This window comes from Haliotis rubra, unplaced genomic scaffold, assembly GCF_003918875.1.
Source record: "Haliotis rubra isolate DU_JTF1 unplaced genomic scaffold, ASM391887v1 Scf19, whole genome shotgun sequence".
In the NCBI taxonomy this organism is placed as follows: Eukaryota; Metazoa; Mollusca; class Gastropoda; order Lepetellida; family Haliotidae; genus Haliotis; species Haliotis rubra.
Window position 1 is genome coordinate 880,549 of NW_025765891.1, and position 16,420 is coordinate 896,968.

General features: G+C 42.4%; 2 protein-coding genes across 2 annotated transcripts; both read right to left on the reverse strand.

Moving 5' to 3' along the window:
- Positions 1–1,802: 1,802 nt before the first annotated feature.
- Positions 1,803–7,126, reverse strand: LOC124274288 (hephaestin-like protein). The gene is made up of 5 exons (XM_046709631.1): positions 7,115–7,126; positions 6,591–6,735; positions 5,912–6,124; positions 3,634–3,850; positions 1,803–2,953 (listed from the first exon to the last, which is right to left on the reverse strand). Exons 1-5 carry the CDS (start codon positions 7,124–7,126, stop codon positions 2,029–2,031), a joined length of 1,512 nt encoding a protein of 503 aa, XP_046565587.1. The 3' UTR covers positions 1,803–2,028.
- Positions 6,599–16,093, reverse strand: LOC124274289 (hephaestin-like). The gene is made up of 9 exons (XM_046709632.1): positions 15,942–16,093; positions 12,584–12,828; positions 12,190–12,402; positions 11,100–11,433; positions 10,241–10,347; positions 9,783–9,948; positions 9,243–9,499; positions 7,862–8,057; positions 6,599–6,735 (listed from the first exon to the last, which is right to left on the reverse strand). The coding sequence occupies exons 1-8, from the start codon at positions 16,091–16,093 to the stop codon at positions 7,963–7,965; spliced, it is 1,569 nt and encodes a 522-aa protein (XP_046565588.1). The 3' UTR covers positions 6,599–6,735; positions 7,862–7,962.
- Positions 16,094–16,420: the final 327 nt, after the last annotated feature.

The following is a 16,420-nucleotide window of genomic DNA, read 5'->3' on the forward strand; positions in this document are numbered from 1 at the left end:
TGAAAACCTAGTGAGACAGTTTCCTTGAAGAAACATTTTGTCATGTTTGTATTTATGCTGTATTTAAACTGCTGGAATTGATTCGTAACGTGTTCCTTCCAAGTGCTGAAAAAATAATTTTTACAATACGCAGAGAGATGTTACTTCACTGGAGAACAGTCTCGCGCTCTACCGACAAGGGTAGGAGTTACCTCCCCTCAATTGCACATCACATTCCAAATGGTCGAGACGGATGCGTTACATCTTTCTCTTGATATTTATTTGAATTTGTCACGTATGTTTTAGACACGGATGCTGACGAAATTTTATTTTGCATTCTCTAGGCAAATCCAATGATTAAACCGCGTTTAAACAGTCGTAAACAGACAAGTTCATCACAACACGTAGGACGATCAGAAATCACTTAATGTTCACTTCTTTTGTACTGTTACCACAGGAAGATTAGACGATTGTCAAAACATGAAAACTAAACATATCCATCCCTGTATTTCAAATCTTTCAGAAGCCGCCTTTATTACTGACGATTGATAAATATTTGTTACAATGAGTGTGATTTTATGTCGCTTCAATACATGGTCAAGTGTATTCTGTACCCTAGAACGCTCTGGAACGCACTTGGATCCCGGTGTCCCTTTCACAAACTGACTAGACTAGACACAAAACGGCGACTTGACTAGACACGATACGGTGAATAGACTGAACACAATACGGCGACTAGACTGAACACAATACGGCGACTAGACTAGACACAATACGCCGACTAGACTGAACACAATATGGCGACTAGACTAGACACAGTACAGCGACAAGACTGAACACAATATGACGACTAGACTAGACACAATACGCAGACTAGAGTACATACAAAACGGCGACTAGACTGAACACAATATGCGACTAGACTAGACACAATACGGCGACTGGACTAGACACAATACAGCGACTAGACTGAACACAATATGGCGACTAGATTAGAGTGATTTTATGGCGACTTTGACACAGTACAGCGACAAGACTGAACACAATACGGCGACTAGACTAGACACAATTCGGCGACTGGACTAGACACAATACGGCGACTAGAGTAGATACAATATAGCGATTAGACAAGTCACAATACGACGGCAACACATGTACAGTATCGTGTCGTCATTGCGAACAGAGAAAGATTTAACGAATGCTAAAACAATTTACCCCTAATATTTAATCAACCCTGGAATGTTTAACGCAATGTGAACACTACTAATTCCATTCTCTGTTTTCACCTACTTCCTGTTTTTGACTTCTATCGTTTATATCCTTAACATGATAAACACGATATCTCAACAGCCTAGTAGCCCAATGAAGCCAGATATGGTTAAACCCCACTCTTCTGAGTTGGGTTGCTGAGCTGCTGAACCCTTCAGGGCTCCGTTTCATCATTGTATCAAATTTGTAACACATTTTATGAAGTTAGGGGCTTCATTAAAAACATGACTAAACATCTAACAACGCATGTGGTGTTGGGTGTGTGTATGTGTGTGCGCGTGCCTGCGTGAGTGCGTGCGCGCGCGTAGGTGCGTGCGTGTGTGTAGCTTAAATCTGAATATTTAACCCATCTGTTGGTGCATGTGTCATGGAACGAAGCCTGGTGTTTTAACAGGACACATTTTCCCCTTTTCGTAACACGCTGTATTAGACAGGTCAAATGTTGACATGTCTTGTTCTTACAACCAGGTAACACATTATGTACACGTACAAACATTATATAACGTACTTCATGTCAAATATAATATCGACTCTATTAATATAGAATATAAACATTGATTAACAAGCCTTTATTCTTGAAAAACATAAATATGGGTTTCTATGTAAACAGATAATTACCACCAACAGTAAACTTTCCGCCTATACCCAGCCTCCGCTAGATTCGCTACGTTATCTGATAGATACTGCGGAGGTTTAGACGAAGGGACACCCGCGCCCCACGTACGTTGCTACTATGCATCAGAATGTGTCTGGCATCAGTGTTCCATATGTCACAGTTCTCTACGGCAAAACCGTGTACGTTGTCTCCATGCCAGCACTGATGTGATCCAATACGTGACAATGAAGGATCCATGTCCCTACATCATGCGCGCGCATCTCCACCTCCTCTGCCTCTCCGGGATACAGTTCGATGACGTCAGTACGATGATTGTTGTTGCTGACGTGTGAGAAGGTCTGCCCATGGAAATGAATGGTGTGCATATCTAACTCCGACCCTGAAGACAACAGGTACCAAGCGATGGTGTCGTTCAGATGTACGGTCAGACCAACGTTGTTGCCAGTCAAGAGACCGTTAATGGAATGGAAGAGGTTGCTTTCCTCAAAGTCTCCATCATCACCATAGTCACTGCCCACCCTTCCAGGCGCATGTTTCGCTATGTTATCTGATAAATACCAACTTTTGTTCTCATTGAATATACTAAACAAAAGGGCGAATTCCTTATTTACGTCCGTGCGTTTGTTGTTTGAGTCAAGTGTGCCCTTCCTGCAGATCACAATTGGACCAATAAGTCCTGCATATGTGTCTCTTGTTGACTCGATACCGGATGTGTACAGCCAGGGAATACAATTAGGGTCCTTACTTCCGGGTCCAGAGCGCGCTGGTACGTACCACGTGAATACGCGCGTCTTACCCGGCAGGGCGCCTCCATCATGGCCGTTGTTGTAGGCTGTGCCTTCGTTGGACTTATTATAGAATACCCCATGTGGGTGAATTGAGTACTCTCTGCTGGCAAGGTTCTTTAAAGTTACTTCAATTTTATCACCAACTTCCGCTTTAATCATAGGTCCCATAATTCCTAGATGGATGTCCTCCTGGCTTCGTGGCTTCCGGTTGGTAAACGTATTATCAGTATATTCCCTGTACAAAGCCTTCTTGTACGTATCACCGATGAAGTTATCGTCATCTCTCACAAAAATGAATGCTCTATAGTGGAAGAAAATAAAAACAACAACTATATTCATTTAGTCTGGTAAACGATAATATCATGTAATCCTAACTTTTTGTATATATACCTAGTAACATAAATATGTGTATTGAAAATAAGCTTAATAAGCAATATATAGAAACGACTATGTCAGCTTCATTTAACCCTTTAAAGGACTGAAGAAGATATTTTCCTTACAGAACTAATTACAATTCTAGAGAATGAGAGAGTTCGGTTAACGCCGTTTTGAATGAGGTGTCAGCTTGTATTCATAATGACCATTTAATTGAGCTCGACACCCACGAGTACGGATATGGTGCTGACGAATCTAGAAACATAACCAATATAGGGCGAAATGGGATTGGAATTATGATCATAGGTTTCTGACGGCCAGACACAACAACAACTGCGGAGGTTTAGGGACAGCCGTGCCCCACCTTTATTTCTAGTTACAATTGAATGAGTGGATATAGATTTACGCCGCTTTTAGCAATATTCCAGCAACATCACTGCGGGGGACACCAGAAAAGGGCTTCACAAATTATACCCATGAGGGGAATCGAACCCAGGTCTTCGGCGTGACGAACGAACGCTTTAACCACTAGGCTACCCCACCGCCCCTCTCGTTACTTGTAATTGCTACTACGCATTAGAATTTGCCCACACAGGAAGGACTTACGCTCTTGGATCATTTAGATCAACACCGTTGATGAGGCTTGTTTCGCGTGGCGCGTAGTCCCAGTCCGCTTCCTCGACGGCAATGTTGTAGCGTCTCGTGACGCCGCTGGCTGCGCCGTCGGCTCCAGTTTGGGTTGTACCGCAGGGGTTTACCTGGTAGAAAGCTGTCACGCCGGTATCCGTCATGACGTTGGTTGCAGACCTCACAGCCCAAATGCCTGGAATGAATGTGTTCCAGGAAATATATGGGGCGTTGTACTTTCGGATTTTTATTAAACCCTCTTTTATCTTCATACACAAATGTTAAAATGCATTACAATAATCATAATAATAAAAAAAAGTAGCAACGTTTGATTTTCGTTGTGGAATGTACACCTTTTGATGGTTGTGTGTGCTTAAAATTAAACAGTACTACTTGTATCAAAATCGGAATTGTTATAATCAATTAAAGGGAATATGTTTGTCATTTATATTAACAGCATCTTTTGTACAAGCAAAACGTAAGGATTACATGCAAACTTGTATTATCTTGAACTATCTTTTCAATATGTCTAACTGACATCTAATCACTTTTCACATCAATACTATGTTTTCTTGAAGCCTTTCCCCTTTAGCCCAGTCAAGGTCAATTATAATAGGTGTTATAGAGTATCTCGCCATCCACAGTCCTCTCACCTGAAGCGTCTGCAGTCGTCATCACTTGGGCCTTCGCTCACCTAGCATAGGTTATCAGGCGTCAGGCAGATTGAGTGAATTTTCGTCTCCTTGATTATCAGGCGTCACGTAGAGCAAGTCTGTCTCTCACCTCGATTATCGGGCGTCACATAGAGTAAGTCTGTCGCTCACTTGGATTATCAGGCGTCACGTAGAGCAAGTCTGTCTCTCACTTGGATTATCGGGCGTCACGTAGAGCGAGTCTGTCTCTCGCCTGGATATCTGGCGTCCTGGATTATCATGTAGAGGCGTCATCTAGATTTATCAGGCGTCTAGAGTAAGTCTGTCTCTCACCTGGATTATCAGGCGTCATCTAGAGTAAGTCTGTATCTTGCCTGGATTATCTGGCTTCATGTAGGGCAAGTCTGTCTCTCACCTGGATTATCAGGCGTCATCTAGAATAAGTCTGTCTCTCACCTGTATTATCCGGTGTCACGTAGAGTAGGTCTGTCTCTCACCGGGATTTATTGGTGTCATGTAGATCAAGTATGTCTCTCGCCTGGATTATCTTGCTTCATGTAGAGCAAGTCTGTCTCTCACCTGTATTATCCGGTGTCACGTAGAGTAGGTCTGTCTCTCACCTGGATTATCCGGTGTCACGTAGAGTAGGTCTGTCTCTCACCTGGATTATCTGGCTTCATGTAGAGCAAGTCTGTCTCTCACCTGTATTATCCGGTGTCACGTAGAGTAGGTCTGTCTCTCACCTGGATTATCCGGTGTCACGTAGAGTAGGTCTGTCTCTCACCTGGATTATCTTGCTTCATGTAGAGCAAGTCTGTCTCTCACCTGGATTATCCGGTGTCACGTAGAGTAGGTCTGTCTCTCACCTGGATTATCTTGCTTCATGTAGAGCAAGTCTGTCTCTCACCTGTATTATCCGGTGTCACGTAGAGTAGGTCTGTCTCTCACCTGGATTATCCGGTGTCACGTAGAGTAGGTCTGTCTCTCACCTGTATTATCCGGTGTCACGTAGAGTAGGTCTGTCTCTCACCTGTATTATCCGGTGTCACGTAGAGTAAGTCTGTCTCTCACCTGTATTATCCGGTGTCACGTAGAGTAGGTCTGTCTCTCACCGGGGTTATTTGGTGTCATGTAGATCAAGTATGTCTCTCGCCTGGATTATCTTGCTTCATGTGGAGCAAGTCTGTCTCTCACCTGTATTATCCGGTGTCACGTAGAGTAGGTCTGTCTCTCACCTGGATTATCTGGCTTCATGTAGAGCAAGTCTGTCTCTCACCTGGATTATCCGGTGTCACGTAGAGTAGGTCTGTCTCTCACCTGGATTATCCGGTGTCACGTAGAGTAGGTCTGTCTCTCACCTGGATTATCAGGCGTCACGTAGAGTAGGTCTGTCTCTCACCTGGATTATCCGGTGTCACGTAGAGTAGGTCTGTCTCTCACCTGGATTATCAGGCGTCATCTAGAGTAGGTCTGTCTCTCACCTGGATTATCCGCTGTCACGTAGAGTAGGTCTGTCTCTCACCTGGATTATCTGGCTTCATGTAGAGCAAGTCTGTCTCTCACCTGGATTATCCGCTGTCACGTAGAGTAGGTCTGTCTCTCACCTGGATTATCTGGCTTCATGTAGAGCGAGTGTGTCTCTGCAGCTATCAAAGTGCCCACGTCTCGATGTCTGTTCCCAATACTGAATGTGTTGCCATGGAAATATGGTGCCTGCACGTTAACCTCAGATCCGTAAGAAAGTATATGCCACGTGACATTGTCACCAACACACATATCCAAGCCATTTAAGTTCCCGAAACTCAATCCATTGATTCCTGTCGTGAAGAAAACAAATATATGCCAAAACAGCACATTTCCAACATTCGAAATATATTGATCCGATGTGGGCTCATGGTTTCAACTTGCGCTCTTGAAGGTCCTGGTTCGATTCCAAAGATGGGTACACTGTATGAAAATCACTTCTGGTTTTCTCCGCATTGCTGGAATATTGCTAAAAGCGGCGTAAAACTCACTGACTAATACCTAAAGTAAATAAACACGTTACATATGTAATCTTATGCTCATGCTTTCAACCACTGGTTTGCTGGGGCAAATGTAATTGCGGAAGGCCTGCCACGAATTACCTAAAATAGGGTGGAGATGTTGTACAGCAACACTGGAAGCGTTATCCGTCTACAGAATGCACAGTTTAAACAGTTGCTTATGTTTCTATTAAACCTATACTTGTAGAGGAGACGGACACTAAAAGGGTCATTAGTTTTGTATGAATCCGGAATTTACCGTGCATAACGTTGCTCTCAATGAAGTCGGCGTCGTCCTTGTTGACAGCGGAAGTTAAGTAATTCTTGATGTTGGCATCTAAGAACCAAGACTTGTTTTCATCAAATGCACTAAAGAGCAGGAAAAACTCCTTGTCCGTGTACCGCTACAAATGAAGAAAGTGTCCAATTAATTTCAGCTCAGACTATTAGCATGGGGTGTCAGGCTCGCTGAATTGGTTAACATATGTCATCGTACCCCCAATTGTGTAGATCGATGCTCATGCTGTTGATCACTGGCTTGTCAGGTCCAGACTCGATTATTCACAGACAGCCGCAATATAGATGGAATATTGCTGAGTGCGGCGTTAAACAACAAACAATTAATTATAGCATGCCCTAGTGTTATCAAGGTAAACTGTCCTTTGATTATCAACATTACAATGCTATCACGGTTCACGGCTATTATAAACATAGTATTACCAACCGTTGGTGTTGATAATACCAGAAGACGACAATGTGGACACTTCCCCCTGCAGGCCCAACCTCAATATACATGTATATCTGTATTTATGGTATGCTTCGTGTGAGAATGTAGGCTTGTAGACTACTCAATAGGTCAGTTACGCCATCTGTAAACGATTACTACATGACAAATGAAGATGGATTGGATGTACTTATATTAAGTATACAGTAAGAGTTAAATGTCATGTTGAAAATTGATATTATATGAGAATTGTTAATTGTTAAGACAAGTAAATGCTATCATTCTGAAACAATTTGAAACGTTATTGTCTTATAGATTCTGCGTCTGATTACATAGACTATGTACTGCCAGTGCCCTCCTCACTATAAATCAGTTCCTATGATACGCTTCATATATCATTGCATGATTTAAAGCTGTAATAAAGTGAGGTGAGTTCACTTTGATTTTAGAAAAGCTGACTTAAGTTGAAACGTGATAGAGCCCGTTTTTAAACCACTCACAAGAAACAGAATATGGTTTTACTTCGGTGAAATGGTTTGTTAAACCCAACCGTTCAAAGCGCCGAAATTCGATTAGCAGGGTTGAGTTCTTCAGGAATAGAAGAACCCTGAAATCTTGGGTTAGATTCCCATCTCTCCCCAATTACGTCAAAAGTCCGAGTCCATGTGCCTCACGAGAGAGGTAAATGTCCGAGACTAGCATAACGTGTTGTTGTTGTTGTTGTTGGGGGTGGGGGTGGGTTTGTTGTTGTTGTTTTTTTGTTATTGTTTTCAGGTGGGCTCCTATCTCGCTGAAAACATATCTACCTGTCTCCCAGTGGCTTTATCCAAAGCGCCCCTCCGACACAGAACTAGAGGTCCTATCAGGCCGGAATTGACGTCACTGATTGTCGATGAGTAGTATATCTTCACGATGCAGTCCGGGTCATTTGGGCCAACAACGTCATCAGGTACGTGCTGATTGTACACATGAATGGAGCCAGGGTTGACAGGGCAGAATGGCCTATGAAAAGACAGTTCCATACAGATGAAATATGTGACTGATTCACAACGGTACAACAGAAACAAGTGGATGATGATGGTCGGCATAAGGCCTTCAGCAAAACCCCTTCTATCATCCTATCTACGGGGATATCGAGTGTAAACTGGTCCCATACTCGTAAAGGCTAACTTCAACGGGAATTCGGTATTCATCTCTGTGCGAGTCATCGTACCCCCAGCTTGCATCAGTGCCCATATCTATAGTACTGGTCCCCACGCAATAGCGGGATGTCTATGGATTCGGACTTGGAGCGATATTCACACTCCACACTATTCACATTTAGTTCAATCTGTAATGGTTTGGTTCACTCACTCAGTCAGTCTTTCACTTCACCTGCTGCAAGGAGTATAGCTTAGAACATGCCGTCACACTACCTATTCGGTATGGGATGGTGACACTACTACAGTTTCTACTCAGAACAAAAGACCCAAGGCTAAAGACGCCTCATAACAATCGTGATATTCCTAGCATACATCATAATATACTGTAAGGTATTCTTAAGTTAGTTTATGTATGATGTGTGAGCACATTACACCCGGTTGTGAAGTATGATGACAGATGTCATGAACACCTGGGTGCGTATCCTCGAAACGTTCTTAGCACTAAGAATTCTTAACTCGATCGTAGTCAATGTGTTAAGAATGGGCTTAAGAAGTTCGCAGGGCTACGAACGTTTCAAGAATAGCTAGCCTGATCCTGAAATATGATAGGGCTAAAGTGTGAAATTCCCAGGTCATCAGCCTGCACCACTGCCACGATTTGTGAAAACATTCATTCACTCGAAGATGCACATTGCGTATGAGCCTCCCAATAGCGAATTGGGGAGTCTGTCCTACTCCTCTTGCAGCGCCTGACCAAGTTCAGCCAACGTGGTTGGCGTCACACTATCATGAGATTACTTCAAATTGGGGAATTGTCTGGGTTCTTTGTTGCCAAGGTCAATCTATGGAGGTTGCCCTGTGGGCGTTCAACACTGGCAATTCGTGCACGGCAAAACATCGACGCACATACAACAGAGGTTTCAATATCTTGTCCAGATAATAATGTCACATGATCTTCCACTGCACAATATGGAATTCATTCAGTCATATTGAATCCACCCTTCAAACGCCATAAACGCCATAAATAACCTGATCACTTTCATACCTGTCATTTCACCTGCGCCTTGTGTGTATGTCAACCCATGGCCAGTAAACGAGAACGGTCTGCTGCCTTTGTTCTTAATGACAATCCTGACGTCATCCCCAGATTCCGCTCGTAACACCGGTCCCAGAATTCCAAGCGATGTATCATGAGATGACTTCCGGGTTAAAAAGACAATGTCGCCATACTCCTGGAATCTTGCCTTCCTGTATCTACCTCCGATGCGAGCAGTAGTTTGAGCGAAATAGGGTTCCGCCTTGCTGCAGATTATGCAAAAGGGACGTCTTAAAAAATGTTTGTTATTTTAATATGTCGCAATTGAATCACGTTAAAACATTCTTGGGCCTAATGAAATTTGTGAGTGAGTGAGTTATAATTTGACGTCGCATCTGCATTGTTTCAGCCACAGAACGAGAAAATGTACTATAGATTCTTGACATGTATTATTCAAAGGAATTACTTTCATGACACAAAGAAAACATGTTATATGATTAAAGAAATTTTGCATAAACTAATATGTTAGGTATTCTGTAATGTCTGTACCTGCCGGGTTCACTCAGCATGCCGCCATTATATTTATCCATGCCGGAAGGTCCATAATTCCACTCTTCTTCTTCTATGGCGAGATAGTAGTTTCGTGTGTTTCCGGGTAGCTTCTGCGATGTCTGAGCCCCGCAATCTTCTACGATGAAGTATGCATTCATACCACCTACAATTACAAGTATATTCCGATGAGAATGCATCCTACTAATACTTCAATAAAACACCTCATCGTTTGTTTTCAAATGTAGACAACCACATTCACCTGAGATAATGTGCAGGGCCCACTTGCACAAAGCGATCTTAGCGCTACGATGATTGTAACTTCCATTCTCTAACATAGGCGTAAAATAGTCGTACCGCTAAGATTGCTTTGTGCAAGTGTGCCCAGGTAACGTTAAGATTGACAGTGACATTTTGTTCCATTTATCTTCGTAGTGATCTGCTGTATGTCGACTGACCGGCGTAGTGATCTGTGACCATACAGCCTATTATCCAATGTCCCGGGGATCCGACCGTCATCATACCCGTCTTGAACACAGCCGGGAACACCTGGATATTGTCGTCACTGAAACGACAGCCAAGGAAAATATGGGGATCCAGACACTTCCCACACGGACATTTCCCCCACCGGACAAGTCCTACTCCAAAAAGATATTTTTCCTACATGTATGAATTAAAACGAGGAAGGTTGTTTGGGGATTCTGGATACCTTTTCACACGGAATTCTTATAACGTTTTCCACCATTTATACCAGGATATTGCAAATGAATATTGCCAGTCTATTTTTCTGACTGTAGATATGATTTGTGGTCTCTACAAATACCGGTTGTGAGAATTTGATTTAGGATTTGTGATTTTTACACTAAGTGCGCCTGAAGAACCTCTGCTAGTCATACTTTGAAGGAATGATGTCACTGACACAGCTTATGCATTTGTTGCCAAAGAAGAATCCCTCTTATCTATGAAAGTTTCTTCTCGGTTACATTTTTTCATATCATTAAAGTTTATCAAACTGTAAATTATTCTTTAAACTATAAATTATTTGTAGACTGCAGCTTAATTTCATTTCGTGTACAATACTGAGGGAAAATCTACATAGGGAAATGGCAGTGTCCGGTATTGTTCAAAATGAGGAATTATTCCTTGGGTAAATGCTTAAACGAAGTTTTGGAAGGACATTTTCACAGTAAATTCACCCCAATGTCTTATGTTTACCTTTTTATTACGACCACTGATCTTACCATTTAGGAAAGCAAATCCAGCCAATAGTGATTTAACAAAGGCTACAGACAAACTGTGCAGGCTATTCACCCCTACCTTGTCTGTTCTGTCTGTACTATCTGACCATGGAACTCGATCGAGTGGATGTCAATTTCATTGCCCATGCCAATCACGTGCCACGCGACCTTGTCCCCTGAACAGGCGAGGAGATCCGGAAGTTGCGCAAACACGTAGCCATTGAATGTGTACATGAGGTTGCTCTCCATGAAGTCCTCGTCCTCGTTGTCCAGCAACCTCTGACACTCAGTTGGATCTCCACACTTCTGTAAATTTCGGGATGTAATCCAGTTTGCATTTTCGTCAAATACTTTTGCAACAATGAAATACTCTTCATCCACGTCCTTTCTTTGACCTTTGGCATCCAACGTTCCTAAAATATGCAACATTCACAAGATGTATGTACATAACATCAAACATATGATTACCTATGGTACAAGTAACAATGTTGACCTTATTCAATTACTTGGTATACGGACTGTTTGTTCGGAAACATAATAGGTTTGCCATTTTATTTAATTTTATGTAACACGGGAGGCCCAATCGTCTAAAGCGCCGCAATTTTGCTTTATATAGGCACTCCTGAACTCTTTCATCGTGGCTTCGAATTTCTGAAAGACCCTGAACTATTTTCCAGCTCGCCCAGTTTCTGTTTTGCAAAATCAAGAAACAAACCGACTGTAGATTTAACCAGGAGCCACCATTTTCACTGCAGCGTCTTTTCAATATATATGTGAATATACTTGTTTCTTGGAAAGGAGACCATGCCTCCTTCTATCGGTCCGTCCTGATAATGTTTAGGGGTCTGTCTAACCCGTGTTCGTGGTGAATGCCTGTGTTAACCTATGCCACCGACTATGGTTTGGGACATATATCACATGTTCCGCAATATATACCTGGTTCACATGTTTCCACGACACGTATTGTTCTATACCGGGTTCCAGGTACACACGGCACATATTTGTCATTAATTGGTTTACGGCTACACAGTACACGTACCTGATCTGATTTACAGGTTGACACAAAAACATTGGAAACTATTTGAGCAACAGGCTGACTTGATACATTTTGTTCACTATTTTGACAGGTAGACCGAGCATCACGATTGCATCAGCTGTTATTGCATTACCTGGCTTACAGACGGAGATGACACCGATCAGACCTGTGTTGGTATCGGGCGGTGTATCAACATGTGAGTGGTACACATAGGGTATACAGGCAGGGTCGTCTTGACCAGGGGCATCGTCAGGGTGTACTTGCCACGTCAGCGTGACGTCAGATCCGGGCATAACTATGTCATCGTACTTAAAATGCCCGGATGTGCCATCCATGTAGATCGCACCTGATGTAAATCAAATGTTGCGTTAACATTTATGAACACATAAAGTATCACGTTAGTTGCAGATCAGAACGCCTTTGGATGAGACTGTCACGTTTGAAATTGTCACATGATCAAAGAAGGTTACCAACTGAGTAACACAATATCATATTATTCTCTCTTTTTTTTTAAAAACACATCTTACTTTCACTGTCTTTCTTATAAAAGAGCCCGTGTGGATGCATAGAAAACTCCCGCGATCCATTGTTCCGGAAGTGGACAGTGATGGTGTCACCGATTTCTCCTCTGATGATTGGTCCATACAGACCGAGCCAGGAAGGACTTGGGATCTCAGTCCGGTAGGTGGCGTCTGTGTACGATCTATATATAGTCTTGGTGTACACGCTGCCAATACGGTTCCTGCCATTCACCAGATACTTGTCCGCAGCTCTATGTGGGAAAATAAAAGTTACTCATATCTATAATGTTTTGTTTGTTTGTTTGTTTCTTTCTTTTTATATACAAAGAAATGGGTGTTAGAGTTTGTTATATTGTTCAATGCAATCTAAATGAACTGCGCGTCACACAATGTGTTGTGTGTACTCAAACTTCCCTTCCTCTCCCTCGAAGTGTTACGAGAGTGGCTACTGGGCCATACATGCAACCAAAATGTTAGCTGGAATATTTGAACAATGACAACATGATCGCGGACATTTTAGTGTCGCTACAAGCCTCTCCATTATATTATGTGTTTCTTTTGTTGTTTAACATGCACTTACCAATGTGATGGAAGTCCTTTTGATGAAAGGAGTTGCAGATAAGCCTGACGCTTACCTTAGACAAACATTAGTGGAATCATACTGTATCTTAAAGTCTGTGTGTGTTCTTCATACGAAGCCAACAGCTGGATTAACGACCGTGCATTTACCTAAAATTACACTATATCCTCGTTCGTCAGTCTTGGGATACGATGACATGCATCAACAAGTCAGCGAGCCTGACCACCCGATCCCGTTAGATGCCTCTAAAGAAAATCATGGGTTGCTAAGGGTCCATGGTAACCCGGGTTTTCACGGGCACTTCACATCTACCTTCATCATCACTTGATGGTCAGTAACCTTTCTTTCACTGAATAAAGTATTGCACTTCTGTAGTCGCTCATGACTTCAGTTCCATAATTGGGTTTCCCAGCTAAACAAGAGCGCACTTCCGAGAATCACTTATGTCCGATCAGCTGGACGGTATCCTGCTAGTAATGACCTATTTGTGACAGTTGCCAGGACACCTTTGGTCATTAACCTCTTAAAATAAGCTATGCCACTTCTGTAGATGCTCTTAACTTCAATTTTTGGCCTTCCTATTCCAATTCCGTGATAATTATGGAATTACATTAATTATGAAGTCTATAATATTAGTGGCCAGGAGACTGAGAACGGAAGTGGAAGAGCGGTAAGTCCAAACAAGGAACTTCTCGTCCTTAGTCATAATGTGTGTCGTTTCTCTCCATTATACGTCATTTGCTTCGTTACCGTTCAACATACAATGTACATACGTAATGCCTGGCCCCCATATACAGATGTTTTCGTTAATAACTTAATATCTTCTTAAGTCATGGCATTTTGCCAAATGCATAGCAACATAAACTGACGTCCAAAAGAAACTTGTCAACCGATTTGAGTGAGTGAGTGAGTGAGTTTAGTTTTACACCGCACTCAGCAATATCCCAGCTATATGGCGGCGGTCTGTAAATAATCGAGTCTGGACCAGACAATCCAGTGATCAACAGCATGAGCATCGATCTGCGCAATTGGGAACCGATGACATGTGTCAACCAAGTCAGCGAGCCTGACCACCCGATCCCGTTAGTCGCCTTTTACGACAAACAAAGTCGCTTTTTATGGCAAGCACATGGATTGCTGAAGACCTATCCTACCCCGGATCTTCACGGGTCGTCAACCGATTTGAAGCTCGACAACGAAAAGACAACAAAACATAAATGATCAACATAAACGGTATTGTAAACATCAATATGTGCTAAAAAGTCATAACAATACAATGAAGAATGAATTAAATATGGCTGGTGATGTCTATGTTGGGTACATTAAACAGTTTTTCAACACATGTCCAAATGGTACGACATGACCACAGGTGGTGTAATGTGTCACCCTAGAAGCGTGTGTGACCTGCATTGGCTTGAATGCATGCAAACACTCTTCTACACAGTCAATCAGTATATTTGTGTCTTGTAAATGGCGTGATATGAGACGCATCTGACTTGATAGTATTATTACTTCCGATGTAAATTAAAATCACAAATACATGTCTACGACACACATGATAATATAATGACGTTAGTGTAAAAAAAATAGCCAGATTCGATTATCCTGAACATAGATTACATTTGGTTAAAGGTCAAAATAGCTGTGAAAATTGACCAGTGAACATCAGTGATGACACCAGATGTTCGTGGTGACATATGTGTAGATAGTTATCTGTAGCTGCCATCACCAAGACGGACATCTGATTCAGTGTGTCATGTCCAGCAAGCCAGTAAGTGCTGAAGTATTCAGAAAGGTATTCACATATGCGCCTGCTTCGCGTATCACCCACTTCAGCAATAAATGATAGAAATTGCCGTGAGATTAATTTTGTATGTTTTAGAGGGACACCAGAAGAACGAATGTGACGCATTGAGTTCTTTCATCTTGTTGGTTGTACATGTTACCATTTTACGACCGACAAAGAAACCTCTACAGTAAGAACATTTTGAAATATAATGTGGTAAATACACGAGCAAGTTCTGTTTGTGTAAAATTCGTAATAGTGTCATTCGCAGCCAAATGAATTGTTTTGTTTAAATTGGTTTTTCATTTTGCTACGTCGTCTACTTTCACATCGTCCAGTTCCGTATGAATTAGAACAGATTTATTTTTTTATTTTTATTGTTGTTTTTGTCACGCAAGATATGCAGTAATCCATTTTAACCTATGTTATCCCTATAAACACAATATTATAGCCCTGTGTCACACAGCCGTTATCCTGCAGGTACGTCCAGGGCAGGTTTGACGTGATCTGAGGGGCGAATGTAAAGGTAAATAGCTTGGGCATCACGGGGCAAGTATCGATGAACATTGTCAGATGAATGGCATTGTCGAATGTCTCTGAAGCGAGGTTTGGAACCATTCCCAGAAGGTCTGTATGTAACAGTCCGATTTAAGGCGTAAACTTCATATTAAATCATGCACAAATCGCTGGATTATTTTTATCAATACTTCACTTTTTCCACCCACCGGGCATCCATGTGCTGCAAAGTGAACAGAGGCATGTTTCTTTTAAGATCAGTTGCTCAAGGACACAGCACGCGTGCTACGTGTGCTACCGTTTGGACCTAAAACCCAAGAAACTCCATGCAGCCAAGCTGCTGAACTCTATCACCCGTCCAAGGACATCACTTTGTTTAATCACTCTGTGCACTGAACACACGACAACGACTACAGCAGCAACAACACACACATACACACATCCTGTGTACATCACAAACCTAATTAATCGCTTACTCTTACCCCTGATCCTGTGGGTTGATGATGTTTTTCCCCGTAGGTGCATAGTTCCATTCCCTCTCTACAGCCGCTATAAAGAACACCCTCTCGACGGCCCCACACCCGGGGGCAAGCGTCAGGACCAGCAACCCTGTCAGAATAGTCTGTAGCTCCATGACTTAATGTACAACTAGGGGAGGCGTCCACCCTTATATACCCAGTTTTCTCACGACCCGGGATTCCGTTGTTGCTGTGAAGGACCACTTCGTGTTAGGATAGACCAGTTCAACCAGTTCACCGTGGCTAGTACTCCACGTCACCTAACAGGACACAACAGGACCTTCAGTACATTTAACTGTTATCATCAGGAACAAAGAGGCTTGTTCATTCAACTGCGCATCAGCTAGCATGTACTTTGAATTACATTTGAAGTTGTTATTTGCATGTGGCGTAGAAACAGTCACATGCTATATATTTCATAACAATCTCAAGGAGGAATTATT

Coding starts and splice junctions, on each gene's coding strand:
- LOC124274288 (XM_046709631.1), bottom strand. Junction 3,851..5,911: donor CATGAAGCCAGATAATCCAG/GTGAGAGACAGA, acceptor CATTCATTCCAG/GCATTTGGGCTGTGAGGTCT. Junction 2,954..3,633: donor GATCTAAATGATCCAAGAGC/GTAAGTCCTTCC, acceptor CTTCCACTATAG/AGCATTCATTTTTGTGAGAG.
- LOC124274289 (XM_046709632.1), bottom strand. CDS start 16,093: ATGGAGCTACAGACTATTCTGACAGGGTTGCTGGTCCTGACGCTTGCC. Junction 11,434..12,189: donor CATCTCCGTCTGTAAGCCAG/GTAATGCAATAA, acceptor TGCATATTTTAG/GAACGTTGGATGCCAAAGGT. Junction 9,500..9,782: donor ATGCTGAGTGAACCCGGCAG/GTACAGACATTA, acceptor CATAATCTGCAG/CAAGGCGGAACCCTATTTCG.